At 39.6% G+C, this 14,540-nt stretch overlaps 2 protein-coding genes across 3 annotated transcripts in view; both read right to left on the reverse strand.

The window, feature by feature from the left end:
• The window catches only part of zmp:0000001167 (protein phosphatase 1 regulatory subunit 12A), a gene marked incomplete at its 3' end in the record, with an annotated part of 16,558 nt that extends 4,889 nt beyond the window's left edge, over positions 1–11,669 (reverse strand). For both annotated transcript variants that reach the window (XM_014013638.1, XM_014013639.1), the window contains 7 exon segments: positions 1,695–1,774; positions 1,901–1,975; positions 2,075–2,219; positions 2,314–2,470; positions 4,779–4,897; positions 5,009–5,139; positions 11,280–11,669. In XM_014013638.1, coding sequence (XP_013869092.1) covers positions 1,695–1,774; positions 1,901–1,975; positions 2,075–2,219; positions 2,314–2,470; positions 4,779–4,897; positions 5,009–5,139; positions 11,280–11,564 — 992 coding nt within the window.
• A 707-nt stretch (positions 11,670–12,376) lies between these two features.
• The window catches only part of pnpla2 (patatin-like phospholipase domain containing 2), a 13,136-nt gene continuing 10,972 nt past the window's right edge, over positions 12,377–14,540 (reverse strand). Inside the window, exon 9 of the mRNA XM_014013640.1 lies at positions 12,377–13,419. Within this exon, the coding sequence (XP_013869094.1) occupies positions 13,089–13,419 (331 nt within the window). The 3' untranslated portion in view covers positions 12,377–13,088. The remainder of the gene's footprint in view (positions 13,420–14,540) is intronic.

Here is a 14,540-nt window from a genome sequence, read left to right on the forward strand (position 1 = left end):
AACCCATGTCATATCCAGGATACTCATTTTAAAATTAAATTATTGTGTTTCATAACAAAATAACAGAATCAGCCAATTTTAGGCTTAAAATGAATCTAAGCTTGTATTCACACCTGATAGGTCTGTAGACTCGGTTTGATTGGGAACCAAAATTGCAAGATTTGTTTACATTTTCAGTTGGTGCAGTTTGTCAAACGAACCAAACCCTGTGAACAACTGTTCCCTCCCTCGCCTGTGGTGGCGCTGCACCAAGAACCACTGAAGGATTCGACATGAAAACCTCAGAAGAAGACATGCAGCGCAACTTCCTACTTCACAAAATGTAAACAAAGTGAYGTCAGGTCTTAGCGGTTGTAGGATTTATTGTTTTTTTGGCAAATGTGCCAAACAAATAGTCTTCAACGATGAGCTCACCGTGGAGAATATTGTTTCCCCACACAAGGCGGATGAGACGGTTCCACGTGAGGTGGCGTTCATCGAGTAGGAGCACATCCAACTGCAGTGATGTCCACCTTATACAGACGTCGAGCAAGATATTTACAAAATATGAGTAACTTTATTACTGTTATTACTCAGAATGACCTGCGTTTTAGTCCGGTTCCTGCTTTTGGAGCAGTTTTCGGTCTGCTCGGCATTCWCACATGCAATCAAACTGCACCACATTTCACTTTAATCGAACTGAGACTTGGGTTTAGAGGCGGACCAGAGATCACTTTTTTCGGTCCAAACCAGAGTTTGATTACACGTTCACACTTACCCAGACTTTCCAGGCAAATCAACTAGAGTTTGAATAAAGCGGACTAAACAGGGCTGGTGTGAACACACTCTAATTTACTTAACACAGAAAAATCTGGTTTTACCCCGAGTCAGTGTTGAATGAATGTACARTCACTGAGAAATAGTAAACCTCTGGTGTGAAAGGTTTTTGTTGCCCAGGAGAAACACAAGAGGTGAGAGAAAACAACTAAAAGAAAACTTGTTTTCTACAGAGGTTTGTCTGCAGCTCACTTTATTGCTCAAGTTGCTGCATTTCTTTATATTAGCAGCTGTAATTTAAACTGAGACATAATCCTTTTTATGTTCAGAAGTGTGCAAAAATATAAGAATGATAATGAGCTTTAATCTGTTATTTTTATTCATTTTTATTTGTACAAATACCTTCACCCAATAACCAGGAAGATATGATTTGTAAATTTTCAGTGACAAAAGAAATCTGTTGCAGTTTTTTTCTGCAAATGTTTTACTGAAAACACATTATGATGAACAGAATCCAGTGTATGACGTTAACAAAAGTTGGTAGAGAAAACCAAAAATGTACAAATGAGAACTTTATAAAAATCCAAAAGAGCAGCCTACAAAAATAAATATATCTATTTGATATACAGTTTTTATCTTCCTTTTTTAGTCTCTACATTTCATTCCTAACGTCTGACTCAAACTTTTATTTATAAGTTTGCTATTAAAAATAATTATTAAGTGTGACGCTGAGAATGACACTAAGTGGTTTATGTACTCAGATCAGCTTCCAGTGATGGATGTAAACACCATAAAACATGAAGGTTAAACCCATTCCTGCCTGCTGAGAAGTGAAAATTAACGAGATTCAGCTGAGAATGAGCAGAACATGTACACACGTACACACACACGGACACACACACACACACACGTACACACACACACACACTGGCACTAACCTGCGTGTGCGAACTTGTACCATGGAGAACTGCGGACTGGTCTCAATAACAGGAGTCTGTTTCTTTTTCTCACTGCGGAGCTGAAGAGGAACATAAACAGACATCAACACAGAGGAGGGAACGTTCGCTGCTGCGGCGCCATCAGTCACATCAAGGTTTATCTAACCAGCTGGTTACAGTCGTGGAGCCCGTAAAGGCGCACTCACAGCGTTCTGTTTCTTCTGCAGCTCCTCCAGGATGTCCACCAGGTTCTCATCGGCAACATCTAAAGGCGTCTGTCCCTACAAGGACATCGGCAGCGTCTTATCAGTTGGGACACGAGACTTGGCTTAAAAAAAAAAAAGTGACTTTGTGGCATGTAAAGGCCGTGTTGCTCTCACCACATTGTTGACTGCAGCCATGTCGCACATGTGGTCAGCGAGCAGGGCGCACACCTCCTCCTGCCCCCAGTGAGCGGCTGCGTGCAGCGGCGTCCAGCCGTCTATGTCCCTGCTGTCCACGTTCACCCCAGTCTGCAGCAGTACTCTGCACGAGGGAAGGACACGTAATAAAAGCTGTTAGACACTAAAACAAAACCAAAAGCCCTCGTGGCCCAGGGTGCGTTTGGGACCATTCTCACTTCAGGACTTCGATGTAACCTTTGGCAGAGGCGACGTGCAGAGCCGTTGCCTTGGTGTTAGGGTGAGGCCTCAGGACGCCACCGCCCTCCTTCACCGCTAAGGCGTCCTGGAGCATGATCCTCTCCTCTTCTTTTCGGGCTTTGTCTACGTCTATACCTGAGAGACGTGTGTGAGACAAAAAACATGAAACCCTGACACATTTCTAATCAACCAAAATTCTCAAACCTATTTTCACTGCTTTCAACACAAAGTAAAAACTAAATTCTCTGCTGATTTCTTACATGTTTATTTTGTGAGCTTTTTTAAAAACATGATCAAATTTTGCTGGTATTTATTTACAAAAACATGGAGAAAACAACAAATGAAAACCTATAAATGATGGTAAAGTTAAGACAAAGCGCACATTTCTAATAAATCTGTCCTTCCTATAAATAATCCAACTTCTAATCATTTATTTAAACACTTGAACAGAATAGATTAAATCTAATTACTAAATCAAATCACTGACTGAATTGAAATATTTCAATGTGCAATAAATATTTATCAAGTGAAGGCATCTGATTCAGACTCTACTTTTTTTTTAGCACAAGCTGAAGATAACATGCTTGGTAATAGAAAAGTCAAATAAAAATGCTAAGTTAATGTCAAATCTTAGTTTTCTATAACTTATAAAACTGCCAATTATGAAAGACAAACTGGAAATAAAGTTATAGACTGTTGTGTTACAATTTAACGTTTTAAAATATAATTTTTTGATGTTTTTAAGTCCAAGCATACATGAAGACATATACAGTTAGATCCATATTTATCTGGACACTGACACAAAGTTTGTTTTTTTACTTGTTTACTAAAACATATAGTTATATAATGTACATGGACATAAAGTCCTGACTTCCAGCTTTCATTTGAGGGTATCCACATTAAAACTGGATGAAGGGTTTAGGAGTTTCAGCTCCTTAACATGTGCCACCCTGTTTTTAAAAAGAACCAAAAGTAATTGAACAATTGTCCCCAAGGCTATTTCATGGACAGGTGTGGGCAATCCCTTTGTTATGTCATTCTCAATTAAGCAGATAAAAGGCCTGGAGTTGATTTGAGGTGTGGTGCTTGCATTTGGAAGGTTTTGCTGAAAAGAAAACCTGCAGTCAAAGGAGCTCTCCATGCAGGTGAAACAAGCTAAGCTGCAAAAACAGAAAAAAACCCATCTGAGAAATTGCTACAATATTAGGAGTGGCAAAATCTACAGTTTGGTACATCCTAAGAAAGAAAGAAAGAAAGCACTGGTGAACTCATCAGTGCAACAAGGTAGGCATATCAATATCCAAATCTACCCTAAAGAGAAGACTGCATGAAACTAAATACAGAGGGTTCACTGCACGCTGCAAGACACTCACAAGCATCAAGAATAAAAAGTCTAGACTGGACTTTGCAAAAAAAAACCATCTAAAAAAGCCAGAACAGTTCTGGAAGAACATTCTTTGGACAGAAGAAACCAAGATCAACCTCTACCAGAATGATAGAAGACTCAGAGGTATTCAGAGCCAAACTGTGTGCTCAGATCCAGACAAACTGACTGTCGTCGTTTCATACTACAGATGGACAATGACCCAAAACATAAAGCCAAAGCAACCCAGGAGTTTATTAAAGCAAATAAGTGAAATACTCTTGAATGGCCAAGTCAGTCACCTGATCTCAACCCAATTGAGCAAATTTCACTTGTTAAAGACTAAACTTCAGACAGAAAGGCCCACAAACAAATAGCAACTGAAAACCACCACAGTGAAGCCTGGCAGAGCATTAAAAAGGAGGAAACACAGCATCTGGTGATGTCCATGAGTTCAAGACTTCAGGCAGTCATTGCCAACAAAGGGTTTTCAACCAAGTACTAGAAACAAACATTTTCATTACATTTATTTAATCTGTCCAATTACTTTTGAGCCTCTGAAATGAAGGGTTTGTGTTTAAAAGATGCTTTAGTTCCTCACATTTCTAAGCAATCATTTTGTTCAACCCACTGAATTAAAGCTGGAAGTCTGAACTTCAACTGCATCTGAATTGTTCATTGTGGTAATGTTCAGAACCCAAATTATGAAAATGTTGTCTCTGTTTAAATAGATATGGACCCATGGTAAATATACATCAGACATATATACTTATGAAGTCACACAGCATGAATTGCAGTTAAACAACTTTATGAATTACTTTTCATAATTTTAGGTCAGTCCGCTGAAAGTCATTTTAACATGTTCCTATTTCAGCCCAAGTTTATACCAACAATAAAGATACATCAGTGATAAGATCCTGCTTTTAATTAATCAATCAATTAATCAATTAATTAAACTAATTTGGGTAATAAATGAATGTTGTTTTTGTTAGCATGACAGCTTCAAGTCATATTTCCATCCATGCCTCAAAAGAACAATCAGGTTGTAAAACCACGTGTCACTGCTGCCATTTACTCCACCTTGTTTTTTGATTTCAGCTCTGAGGAGCCGCTCCATGACGTCTTCTGAGGCCACATCTAGAGGAAGCTCTCCTTCGCTGTTAATCACCCCGACGTTAGCGCCGTGTTCTATCAGGTATCTTTAAAGAAATATAAGCGTTTTTGTTCATTGCCCGTCAACGCTGTCACAGATCCAGAAAATGATAAAACCCAGTGACATGTGCAGGCTGTGGAGCAAGGTCAGCACTCACTTAGCGATCTGGATGAACCCACAGGAAGCTGCAGCGTGCAGAGGAGTCCAGCCCTCGTTGTCCCCTCGGTTAATGTCGCTCCCGTTTTCCACCAGAAACTGAACCATCTCTGCGTTTTCATCAATGCAGGCCTGAAAGGAGACACGCAGACACACCGTGGGGTTACTACACAGCAGAGAAGGTCTCTGACTCACTTCACTTTGGTTTATAGTCCAAGGCAAAACTCCAGACATTTCCAAAACCTATTAGTCTCCACGAAAGCACCGAGGACTAAAAACAATGACTACTGTGTCTACTTGGAAGGACTTTTCATTAAGTGGGCCGCTAAAAGCCCTCAAGTACTTTCCAAAACAGTCGTTTCGTGGCCTGAGTGGAACAGCAAATCTGTTCAACAACTTCTCATGAGGCTGAGTCAAGCAAAGATCTCAGCGTGATCCAAGACAGGTTGCAAGATAAACCATGTGAGGATCTCATCATGGGATTATGCTTATCCTGGCTATTTACTAGGGGAAATACTTACACTGCCATGAAGTCATTTAGTCTCTCACACATTAAAAAAAAAAAATCATTAAAACGAGAAAATGATTGGTTGCACTGGGGGAAAAGGTCAAGTCTCCTTTAAAGAAGTGTGGAGATTTTTAGTTTGCTCTTTTTAAAAGAAACTAAATTAGCTGTGAAAACATGAAAAACATTAAATAAATCTGCATATTCAGTTTTAAAGTAACAATAATGCCCCTTGAGGGGGGAACTTTGGATTTACTTGCATTGACACAGATGAGCAATGATATCTATCTGAAAATGTAGATGGAGGACAACAGAGCTGCTTCATGGAAGAAGAATCTCAGCTTAGCCTGTTAGCCTGTGCGCTAGCGCAGATGCTATATTGCCTTACATGTATTAGCTCGGTGCTAACACRACAAACTAACAAGCTAAACTGAGGTCCTCCATCCATATTTTCAGTTGAGAGCCAATCATCAGATATTGTCCAAGATTAACCTTCAGGGTGGATTTAGCTCGCTAGCAGGTTCGCACCGAGGACCTAGCCACRTCATCATTTACCCAGAATGCTTTGCGTGAAAATAAAATGGCCCCGTCCGTGTAATATATTTTTAAAAATTTGGTTGAAAAATTATAAAAACTGAACAGCCTACAGTAATTTTACAGTCTTTATTTTACAGTTAAAATATATGTTTGTCAAATAAAGTCTAATGTTTCAACTAATCAGGGATCTCTTTGTGCCTCAGAAGAACTTCTTTCTGTTCTCAAACAGGCACAAGATAACAGTGGAAATGAGAGATTTTATAATCAAATTATTTGCGCTCTTATTTAAAATATCTTTACATTATTAGCCCTGATGCAACTTCAAATAAAAAGAATAATTTGAATAAAACAGTAAGAAATTGGTACTTTTTAATGCATTAGGGAAAACCTAAATAAAATTGGGCAACATTAAAACCCAAATAATTCATTTGTTCAAACAGCAGCTGAGTCTTTTTTCTTTAGTTTGTTGTCGAATTGTCAGAGAACCGACCACACAGGAAGTTCCCTCACTTTTATAACCCTTTAAGGACTGGTTAAACAAAAACAAACAAACAAACATAAATAAACAAATAAATAAATAAATAAATAATACTATCTGGAATTTGAAACTCTTGACCTTCACTTAGCACTAAATAGAAAGATTAAAGCTACAATAGCTGTCAAATATTCCATTTGGAAGGTTTTTGACTTGACATATTTGTGTATATTATCTCATGATGCAAAAATATATGCATCATTCACTACTACACGTCTAAAATACTATATTGGAATAAATGAGTAAATCTACCAGTGTTGTGTTTGTTGCCAACAATTACAAGTCTACGTCAGTCTCAGTGCACAACTGATATTGTGTTGGGTGTTAAACAACCATTTACAGATGTACACATTGGGCCTCATGCAAGAACATGTTCGTATTCTTATCCTAAATTTCTGTTACTTTTGTTCGTACAAAGGGTTCGTACGAACATGTCACGTCAGATTCAACAAACTCTTCTATCTTCAGGAAAAGTGTGTAAATGAGCTGCATAAACTGATGAATGTGTATCAGCTGCTCGTGCATGGGTAGAGGGGATTAGCTTAAATACCACCCCAAAAACACCATATAAGGCTACGTTTCCTGCCCCACATACCAGGAAGTGTTCATTCATAAATGACATCGCAAAGTAAAAAAGAAGAACTTTACGAGTTCGGAGATTGAAGTCCTGCTGTCAGAGATCGAGAAAAAAAAGTCATTTTTAGCAGGTCAGACCTGCTAAAGCCAGGGAATGAAATGACGACTGCTGTTAATGTCGTGTCTCCTGCGGGTCGTTACAGTCACAGAAATAAAAATATAAATCATATTCATCTCTCTCTGTAGTCCTGATCCGGTTTTTCTTTGGTCATATATTTTTAATTTAAGTGTAAACACCTGTGTTACATAATTTTCATTTATTCAGGAGAAAAGCAGTCACGCACCACTACCCCCCACCCCGGCCTGACTGTCTCCCCCACCTCGCCGTCGCAAGTGTCAGATGCGTTTCCGAAAAAATAAGCACTTTAAAATGTCTCCAAACTTCAGTTAATGCATATTTAAGTTGGTTTGTAGTTTGAGATCTTCATATTAATATTGTAGTGTTATACAACATTAAAAGCCAATTTAATTCAATCTAACCAATTTATGTCGTTAGTTACATTTAAAATCTAATTCCAGTTCAAACAGAATAGCCTCTTGTCAACATAATAATGGAGTGTGATTTATTTTCAGCTCTAAATATCTTCAAACTAACGAAATATAAAGTTATTAGTGAAAAATCTGTCTGGATAACAGCAGACTGACTTCTCGTAAAATATACGACAGGTCTGGACCACTAGGGAATTTTGTTCGTATCTGAAAATAATCTTACAATACGAGAAAATTGGTGAATGCCACAAATTCTCCTGAATCACTCGTACGCATAACTTAAGAACAAATCTGTTCGTACGAACGGTTCTTGCATGAGGCCCATTGTGTTAGAAGCATAAAAAATCTAATTGAAAACATTGACATTGGCTTTAAGATCACAGATGTCATGAGCAGAATGTGGACATCTGCAACAAAAACTCAGAGCGATCCATCAAACTAAAGTCAAAATATTTTTATTATAAACCACAAATATAAACTCTGTGGTAGCCAAAGAGAAGCAGAGAAATCAGCTAATAATAGGGATCATCCTCTGGGGACATTTCACAGCTAAAAWAAAACATGAGAGAGAGATTGATGCTTCTGGGGTCCATCTTCAGGAAACACCATCTCCTCCTGAGGATCTTCAACACTAACACATCCACTCAGGCTCTGTCTCAAAGACCTGCCAAACGGGATGGAGATCAACCTCCTCAACTTAAATTAAAACAAAAAAGAAATGACTGCATTCAGACCATCACATCTTGCTGCTTTCAACAGCGATATTAGTTCGGCTGCCAGAAACCTTTGTGTGATTTCTGCCTCCAAATTTAACTCAGTTTTTCCAACTACGCCTCCTCAGTGAAGATCTACATTCCACCAGTTAAAAACAGTAATTTATAGCTTAGTTACAGCTCGCCTGGATAATATTGTAATTCACTCTAAATCTGTCTCAGTCAACAACTGAGTGGCTACAGGTTGCTGCAGCTCGTCTTCMTCTCCGTTTCAGGATTGATCCTGTTTAAAGTTTTATTGCGTATTCTGAAAGTCGTACATCTTCATCTGTCAGAACTTTGACAGCGTCAGACAGAGCTTCACAGACCAGCTTCTTTAACACGTTCACAGAAGCAGAACTACAGGTGACAAAGCTGTTTTTTTTTACTGTGTTGGCCCCCAATCTGTGCCCCCCCCCAATTTGTTTTTTTTTTTAATTAGAGCTGCTCAAACCATCTGTGATTTTAAACAAATGCAGAAATATGTTTTCATTGTATTTTAGGTAGTTCAGCAGGACATCTGGATTGCCTATTAGTTTGTATTGATTTTACAGTGCAAATGCAGTTTATTTCACTTAAATACTGTTGTTTAAGGAGGTATGTTATTGTAATGTTATTGTATTTGAACTTTGCATTGTTGGTCACCAAGAGTTGTTTTCAAAAATGAAAGTGCTACAGAAATAAACTTTGATTTATTGAATAATCGATAAATAAAATAATTAATGTCTTTGTCTTCTTTTTGTTCTGAGTCAGGTCACGGGGGCAACAGCTTGAGCAGGAAGACCCYCTCTTTCTACAGCCACCTCATTCAGGAGGACTCCATGATGTTACCAGGCCAGCCGAAAGAAATAGCCTCTCCAGCGTGTCCTGGGTCTCCTCCCAGGAACATGCCCGAAAAACTCCCTATGGAGATACGACGAGGCGTCCTTACCAGAAGTCCAAACCACCTCACWTGGTTTCTACCGATGTGGAGGAGCAGCGGCTCTACTCCGAGTCTCTCCAGGATAACTGAACTCCTCATTCTCTTGAGGGAGAGAAACCCCATTTGGACCACCTGTTTACGAGACCTCGTTCTTTCGGGTACTACCCAAAGTTTGTGGCCACAGGTGAGGGTCGGAATGTAAACCGACCCGTAAACAGAGAGCTTCACCTCAGACCGGTACAGAGTCCGCAGTGCTTCGGAAGCTGTAGTGGTCCATTCCACCCTTTTCCAATCGAGGACCACTGCCTCAGATTTGGAGGTACTGATCCTTATTCCAGCTGCTCCAGTGAGAGCTGGAGATACAACAACGCATAATGATGATACTTTTTTCTTTTAATTGCAAAATTCATTACAGTGACGTTACAGCATGACGTGTCTGTWCTCTGCACCGGACCTCATCCATCCAGTGTTACTTAAACATCTAAGCAGCTTTGTTTTTTGGGGTAAATAACGGGGGGCTTTTCTACCTCAGATAATTATTCAGACAGCAGTGGGGGGAACACAACTAAAAAAAGGGTTCACTGTAAAACAGGAAGCTGACGGTTGTKATAAATCCCACAACAGTTTGAGACAGAAGCCACACAGCAGAGCAGCAATCACCCCAAAAAGTGGGCGCTCCGAGCTGAATGAATGAATGAACAGAGGGGACTTCCTGCACCCCCACCCCTCTCCCCTGCATGCTTTGGAGGTGCACGCAGAACCTCCACAACCCCACCCCCACTTCATCAAGTGACTCATTGTGGAAATCGCCTCTGACAACAGCGGTTTGTGCAGTTTTRCCGAATGTTTTCCATTTCTTCACCCACAATCCCTTAAGTCTCGTCCACGAAGAGCTGGCAAAAGAAAGGAGGAGAAAGAGGGCAGGAGGAGGAAGAGGAGGCGGGTGTTGTGGAGAAAGTCTTTAGATGGAGACGATGGAAAGTTTGGAGAGTGCGGGCCTATATTTAAATCACGTTTCCAAGCAACTGATGAGTAACAGAGGAGAGAGGGATGGAGACCACACTGGATGTATTAGGGTCAACCACTCAGGATGGGTTTTCCCCTTAAATCTGGTCCGCTGAAGCACATCTGAGCTCTGAGGGGAAAACTGAATGAAAAGATGATTTAGCTGTTGGTAAATGTCATGTATGAGTTCATCTAGCCTTGCCTTTCCTCAGCGTGAGGCGACAGCAGTGTGTTTGACAGCCTGTGTCATGAATGTAGAGGAAATGCTGCATCACTGAGGGGACAGTGTGACAGTGATGCTGTCCAGACTCTGTGTTATGACTGAAGTTAAGAGGGGAGTCTGCTGCAATAAAACAACATGCTCTAAAGAAGAAAAAAATAAAAATAAATTATAAATCTGCAGACTAGAATGCAAAAATGTAACTTAAACCATCTTCTTTTTTCCATAAAGTAGCACCCACAAAATTAAACTTCTTAACCAGATGAGGTTTTTTGTTTCTGTGACTCCACTAGGGAGTGTCGATCCCAATCTTGCCAGTCCTAAAAAGTATAAAAATAATCCCCACAGCTCTTATATGCCTGAAAAAGAAGCTTGTAACTTTTAGAGAGGAAAAACGAGCAGACGCGTCAACTAAACTAAAAATTAACTAAAAGTACCAGCGTTCACAGGCCAGATTAAACCTAAATGTGAGGGTGATGGGTTCTGTTTAATTTAACACTGTTGTTTGTCTTGTTTGCTACATTTTACCTGCAGCATTTAAGGTTAATGCCGCTTCGCTGGGACCACTGAGTGGACGTTAGTTGAGCGGTAGTTAGCGGCTACCCTCTCTCTGCGGGTCGGCACAACAAAACCAACAAAACTCTGCTGCTAACAAAGTTTAAACTTCCGACCTGGTGAAGCGCTGTCAGTCCATCAATGTTGGCGTGGTTGATGTCAGCTCCCTGCCGGAGCAGCGTCGCCACCTCCTCTCGGTCTCCGGCGGAGCAAGCGGCCATAAACACAGCTCCTTGGGCGAACCGCACTTTGGCCCGTCGCGTCCCGGAGCCGCCGGAAGAAGAGGTCTGCTGCCGGGCCTCCGACGCCGTCCGGTCGGCCTCCGAGCCCAGCCACCGCTGGAGCTGGTCCTTCCGTCGCTGCTTGGCAGCTTCGGACCGGGAATGGTCTGTGGCCGCCATGTTCCCTGGTCTGTCCCGGGACAGATTCAGCTCCTTGTACGAGGAAAGTAGCAGACTGAGTGCGGTTTGTCTGTGGACGGAGCCACCCCCGAGATGCGCCACCTGGTGGACAAACGGTGAATGTGAAACCGCAAAACTTTTTACTGCGAACTTGTTGGCGCGCTGCCTTCACGGCCTGCTCGGATTTCGGGCTATTTTCACTGAARGGACGTCCTGTCTTTGTAAGATTTAAAAAACGTTTAATGCATTTATTTATTTAACTTAAAATTAAAACATCTGCACAAGTAGATCTTATCACTGCCCACAACACAGATTCAAAGACCATAAATCTGTTTAAAATGTTTTAAAGTTACTTAATGCAAACTAGAAAAGCAATACACTATAAAAACTACATAAAAACATTATAATCAAATACAGCAAATGTTTCTGTTTGAGACAGCGAAATAAAAATGCGTTAATAAAGCAGAAATTATAAAAAAACACATTTTACATGTACATCAAATAACAGCTGTTTTCCCCCACAGAATAATACATCAGCTTCAGCTTTAAGAATGTGCTTTAAAACCACAAATWTCTAGTGTTGAAGTCCAAATATTTGATGATTATAGAGGTCAGAGGTCGTAATTTTCCAAAATCAGTCACTGTATGCAAAAAACTGAAGCAGCTGTCAATGATCATTGCAGAATGTGTGTGTATGTGTGTGTGTGTTTTTCTTCTAGTCCAAAATTTTGAAAGGGAACCCAAACAATGACAAAAAAAAAAAAAAAAACTATTCAAAATTTTGGTGAAAATTATAATTATATACCCAGAGCTCATTTCTTTCAACTTTTATTCACAAGCATTAAAAAGTCACATTTTTAATGTATAGTACAGCCAGTACATAAGTATTTAAAGAGCTAAACTTATACAGGAGACAAAGTGCAAATTCAGTCAAATACATTCAAATGAAACTGATTCTCTGACTAGTCAAAAATCACACGTAATGTAAAATCAACTACATTTCAAAAAATCATTTCTAAGCAGCAATTAAAAACAATTACAACTACATTCAAAATGAGTTATAATTTACCTGTAAATTAAGGGGATAATACTTTCTGGTAAAATAATTGTTCAGACATTAGCATTGATACGCACACAGAAACAGACAAAAAGTGATATTTGTTTCACTGTAGTGCATTTACACTTGCATTTTTAAAATGGAGCACTGCCTTGTAACAAACCAACTCCAAGGTTTTTTTTTTTCCCTTTTTGTCCTGTTTCCTGTGATCCAGAAGCAGCTTAAGGCAGGAAAAAACACTTCTTCTCTCTCACTTTGACTGTGTTCCACTAACATCCTAAATACTTGCTTTTTTTTTTTTTTTTTTTAAATCATGTTATCTCAAGTCTAAGCGTACTTATGTAGATGTACTCCAGACTGACAGATTGTCAGAGACAGGCGTTTGGTCCAAAAACATGAGAGAAAACAGATCCTAAAATCTGATTCAGCTGCAATATCTCTGGATCTAATATGCTTGCAGTAGAAGCCTACCAGAAGCTCTTAGATCTGCTCAGAGGTTTACCAGGTTTGCCATCTCGTGGGACGTTAAAACAATCACTGCGCGCGGGGAAGTCCTGCTGAAAGAAGCTGAACGGGCGGCTGTTGTCTGGTGACGAGACGCCGGTGTTGAAGGAGCCTCGCAGGTCCATATTGATGCAGAGGACTCCGGACAGCAGCTGCCTCTTGTAGTGGTCGAGACGCTCGAAGACATCCTGGACCGAGGAGCCGCTCCTGTTCACCCAGGTGGGAAGCAGGCTGGTGGAGCTGGATCTGGGTGGGAGGGACCTGTAGTGGCGCAGCTCCAGCTGGCAGAACAACCTGTCAGGAGACGTTAGCCACATAAATGAATGATTGAAGAGTTAACTTAGTGGTAAGCAGGTAGCAGTGCTGTATAAAGTACCACAAAGTGATACTTGAGTAAAAGTACAAATATCTTACCAAAAGAGTACTTTGGTAAAAGTTAAAGTCTCCTTTAGGAATATTACTTGAGTAAAAGTACAAGTATCTTATAAAACTTACTTTGGTAAAAGTTAAAGTCTCCTTTAGGAATATTACTTGAGTAAAAGTCTTAAAGTATCTGATAGTTTTTGTACTTAAGCATTAAAAGTACCGAGTTAAAATGAGAAAGTAGATTTTACATAATGACATTTATTAGGAGGTGACCTCCTCAAAAAAAAGGCAGAAATGACTGTCATATTAAAAAAATGTTTAATTTATCAGTATGCTAAATTTAGGATTCACCGTTTTAATTTATATCAAGGCTGTCCAAACCTTTTCCCCAAAATAAAAATCTATCCAAGGGCTGTGGGCCAAATGCAATAATATAATTCATGAAATACAAATACTTCTTAAGTACAGTCCTTTTATTTTTAATGATTGAGCTAGCAGCCAGTGCAGTGGCCCACATTTTTGACGAAATGCAATACAGCCCCTTATATAGTCAGTGGGCCAATGAATGGAATGACTTTACATGGAAATACTGTGTTTCCATATAGGATGACAGATTACAACCTAGTAAACATGGCAACTGCTGGTGGGCCAAATCAAATGGCTTGGTGGGCCAGCTTTGGCCCACGGGCCCCACTTTGGGCACCTCTGATATATATCAACAGCTGACATAATTGATGACATATCCAGTTTATATTTATATAATATTTATATTAAGTACAAACTAATACAATATCAGAATTTTATATATTTATACTTTACACAATTTAATTTACTCTATCTAGAAGACACAATTTATATGGATAGTATTTATTTTTTTACAATAACGCACTGGAATGAAAACAAGCAAAAATGAAATAAAAGTAACAACTTTCTACTTCTTGCCTTTTTTTTAAACGTAAGGAGTAGAAAGTACAGATAATTGTGTGAAAATGTAAGAAGTGGAAGTAAAAAGTAGGCTGAAAAATAATTACTCAAGTAAAGTACAGATA

Source organism: Austrofundulus limnaeus, unplaced genomic scaffold (genome assembly GCF_001266775.1).
Source record: "Austrofundulus limnaeus strain Quisiro unplaced genomic scaffold, Austrofundulus_limnaeus-1.0 Scaffold104, whole genome shotgun sequence".
Taxonomy (NCBI): domain Eukaryota; kingdom Metazoa; phylum Chordata; class Actinopteri; order Cyprinodontiformes; family Rivulidae; genus Austrofundulus; species Austrofundulus limnaeus.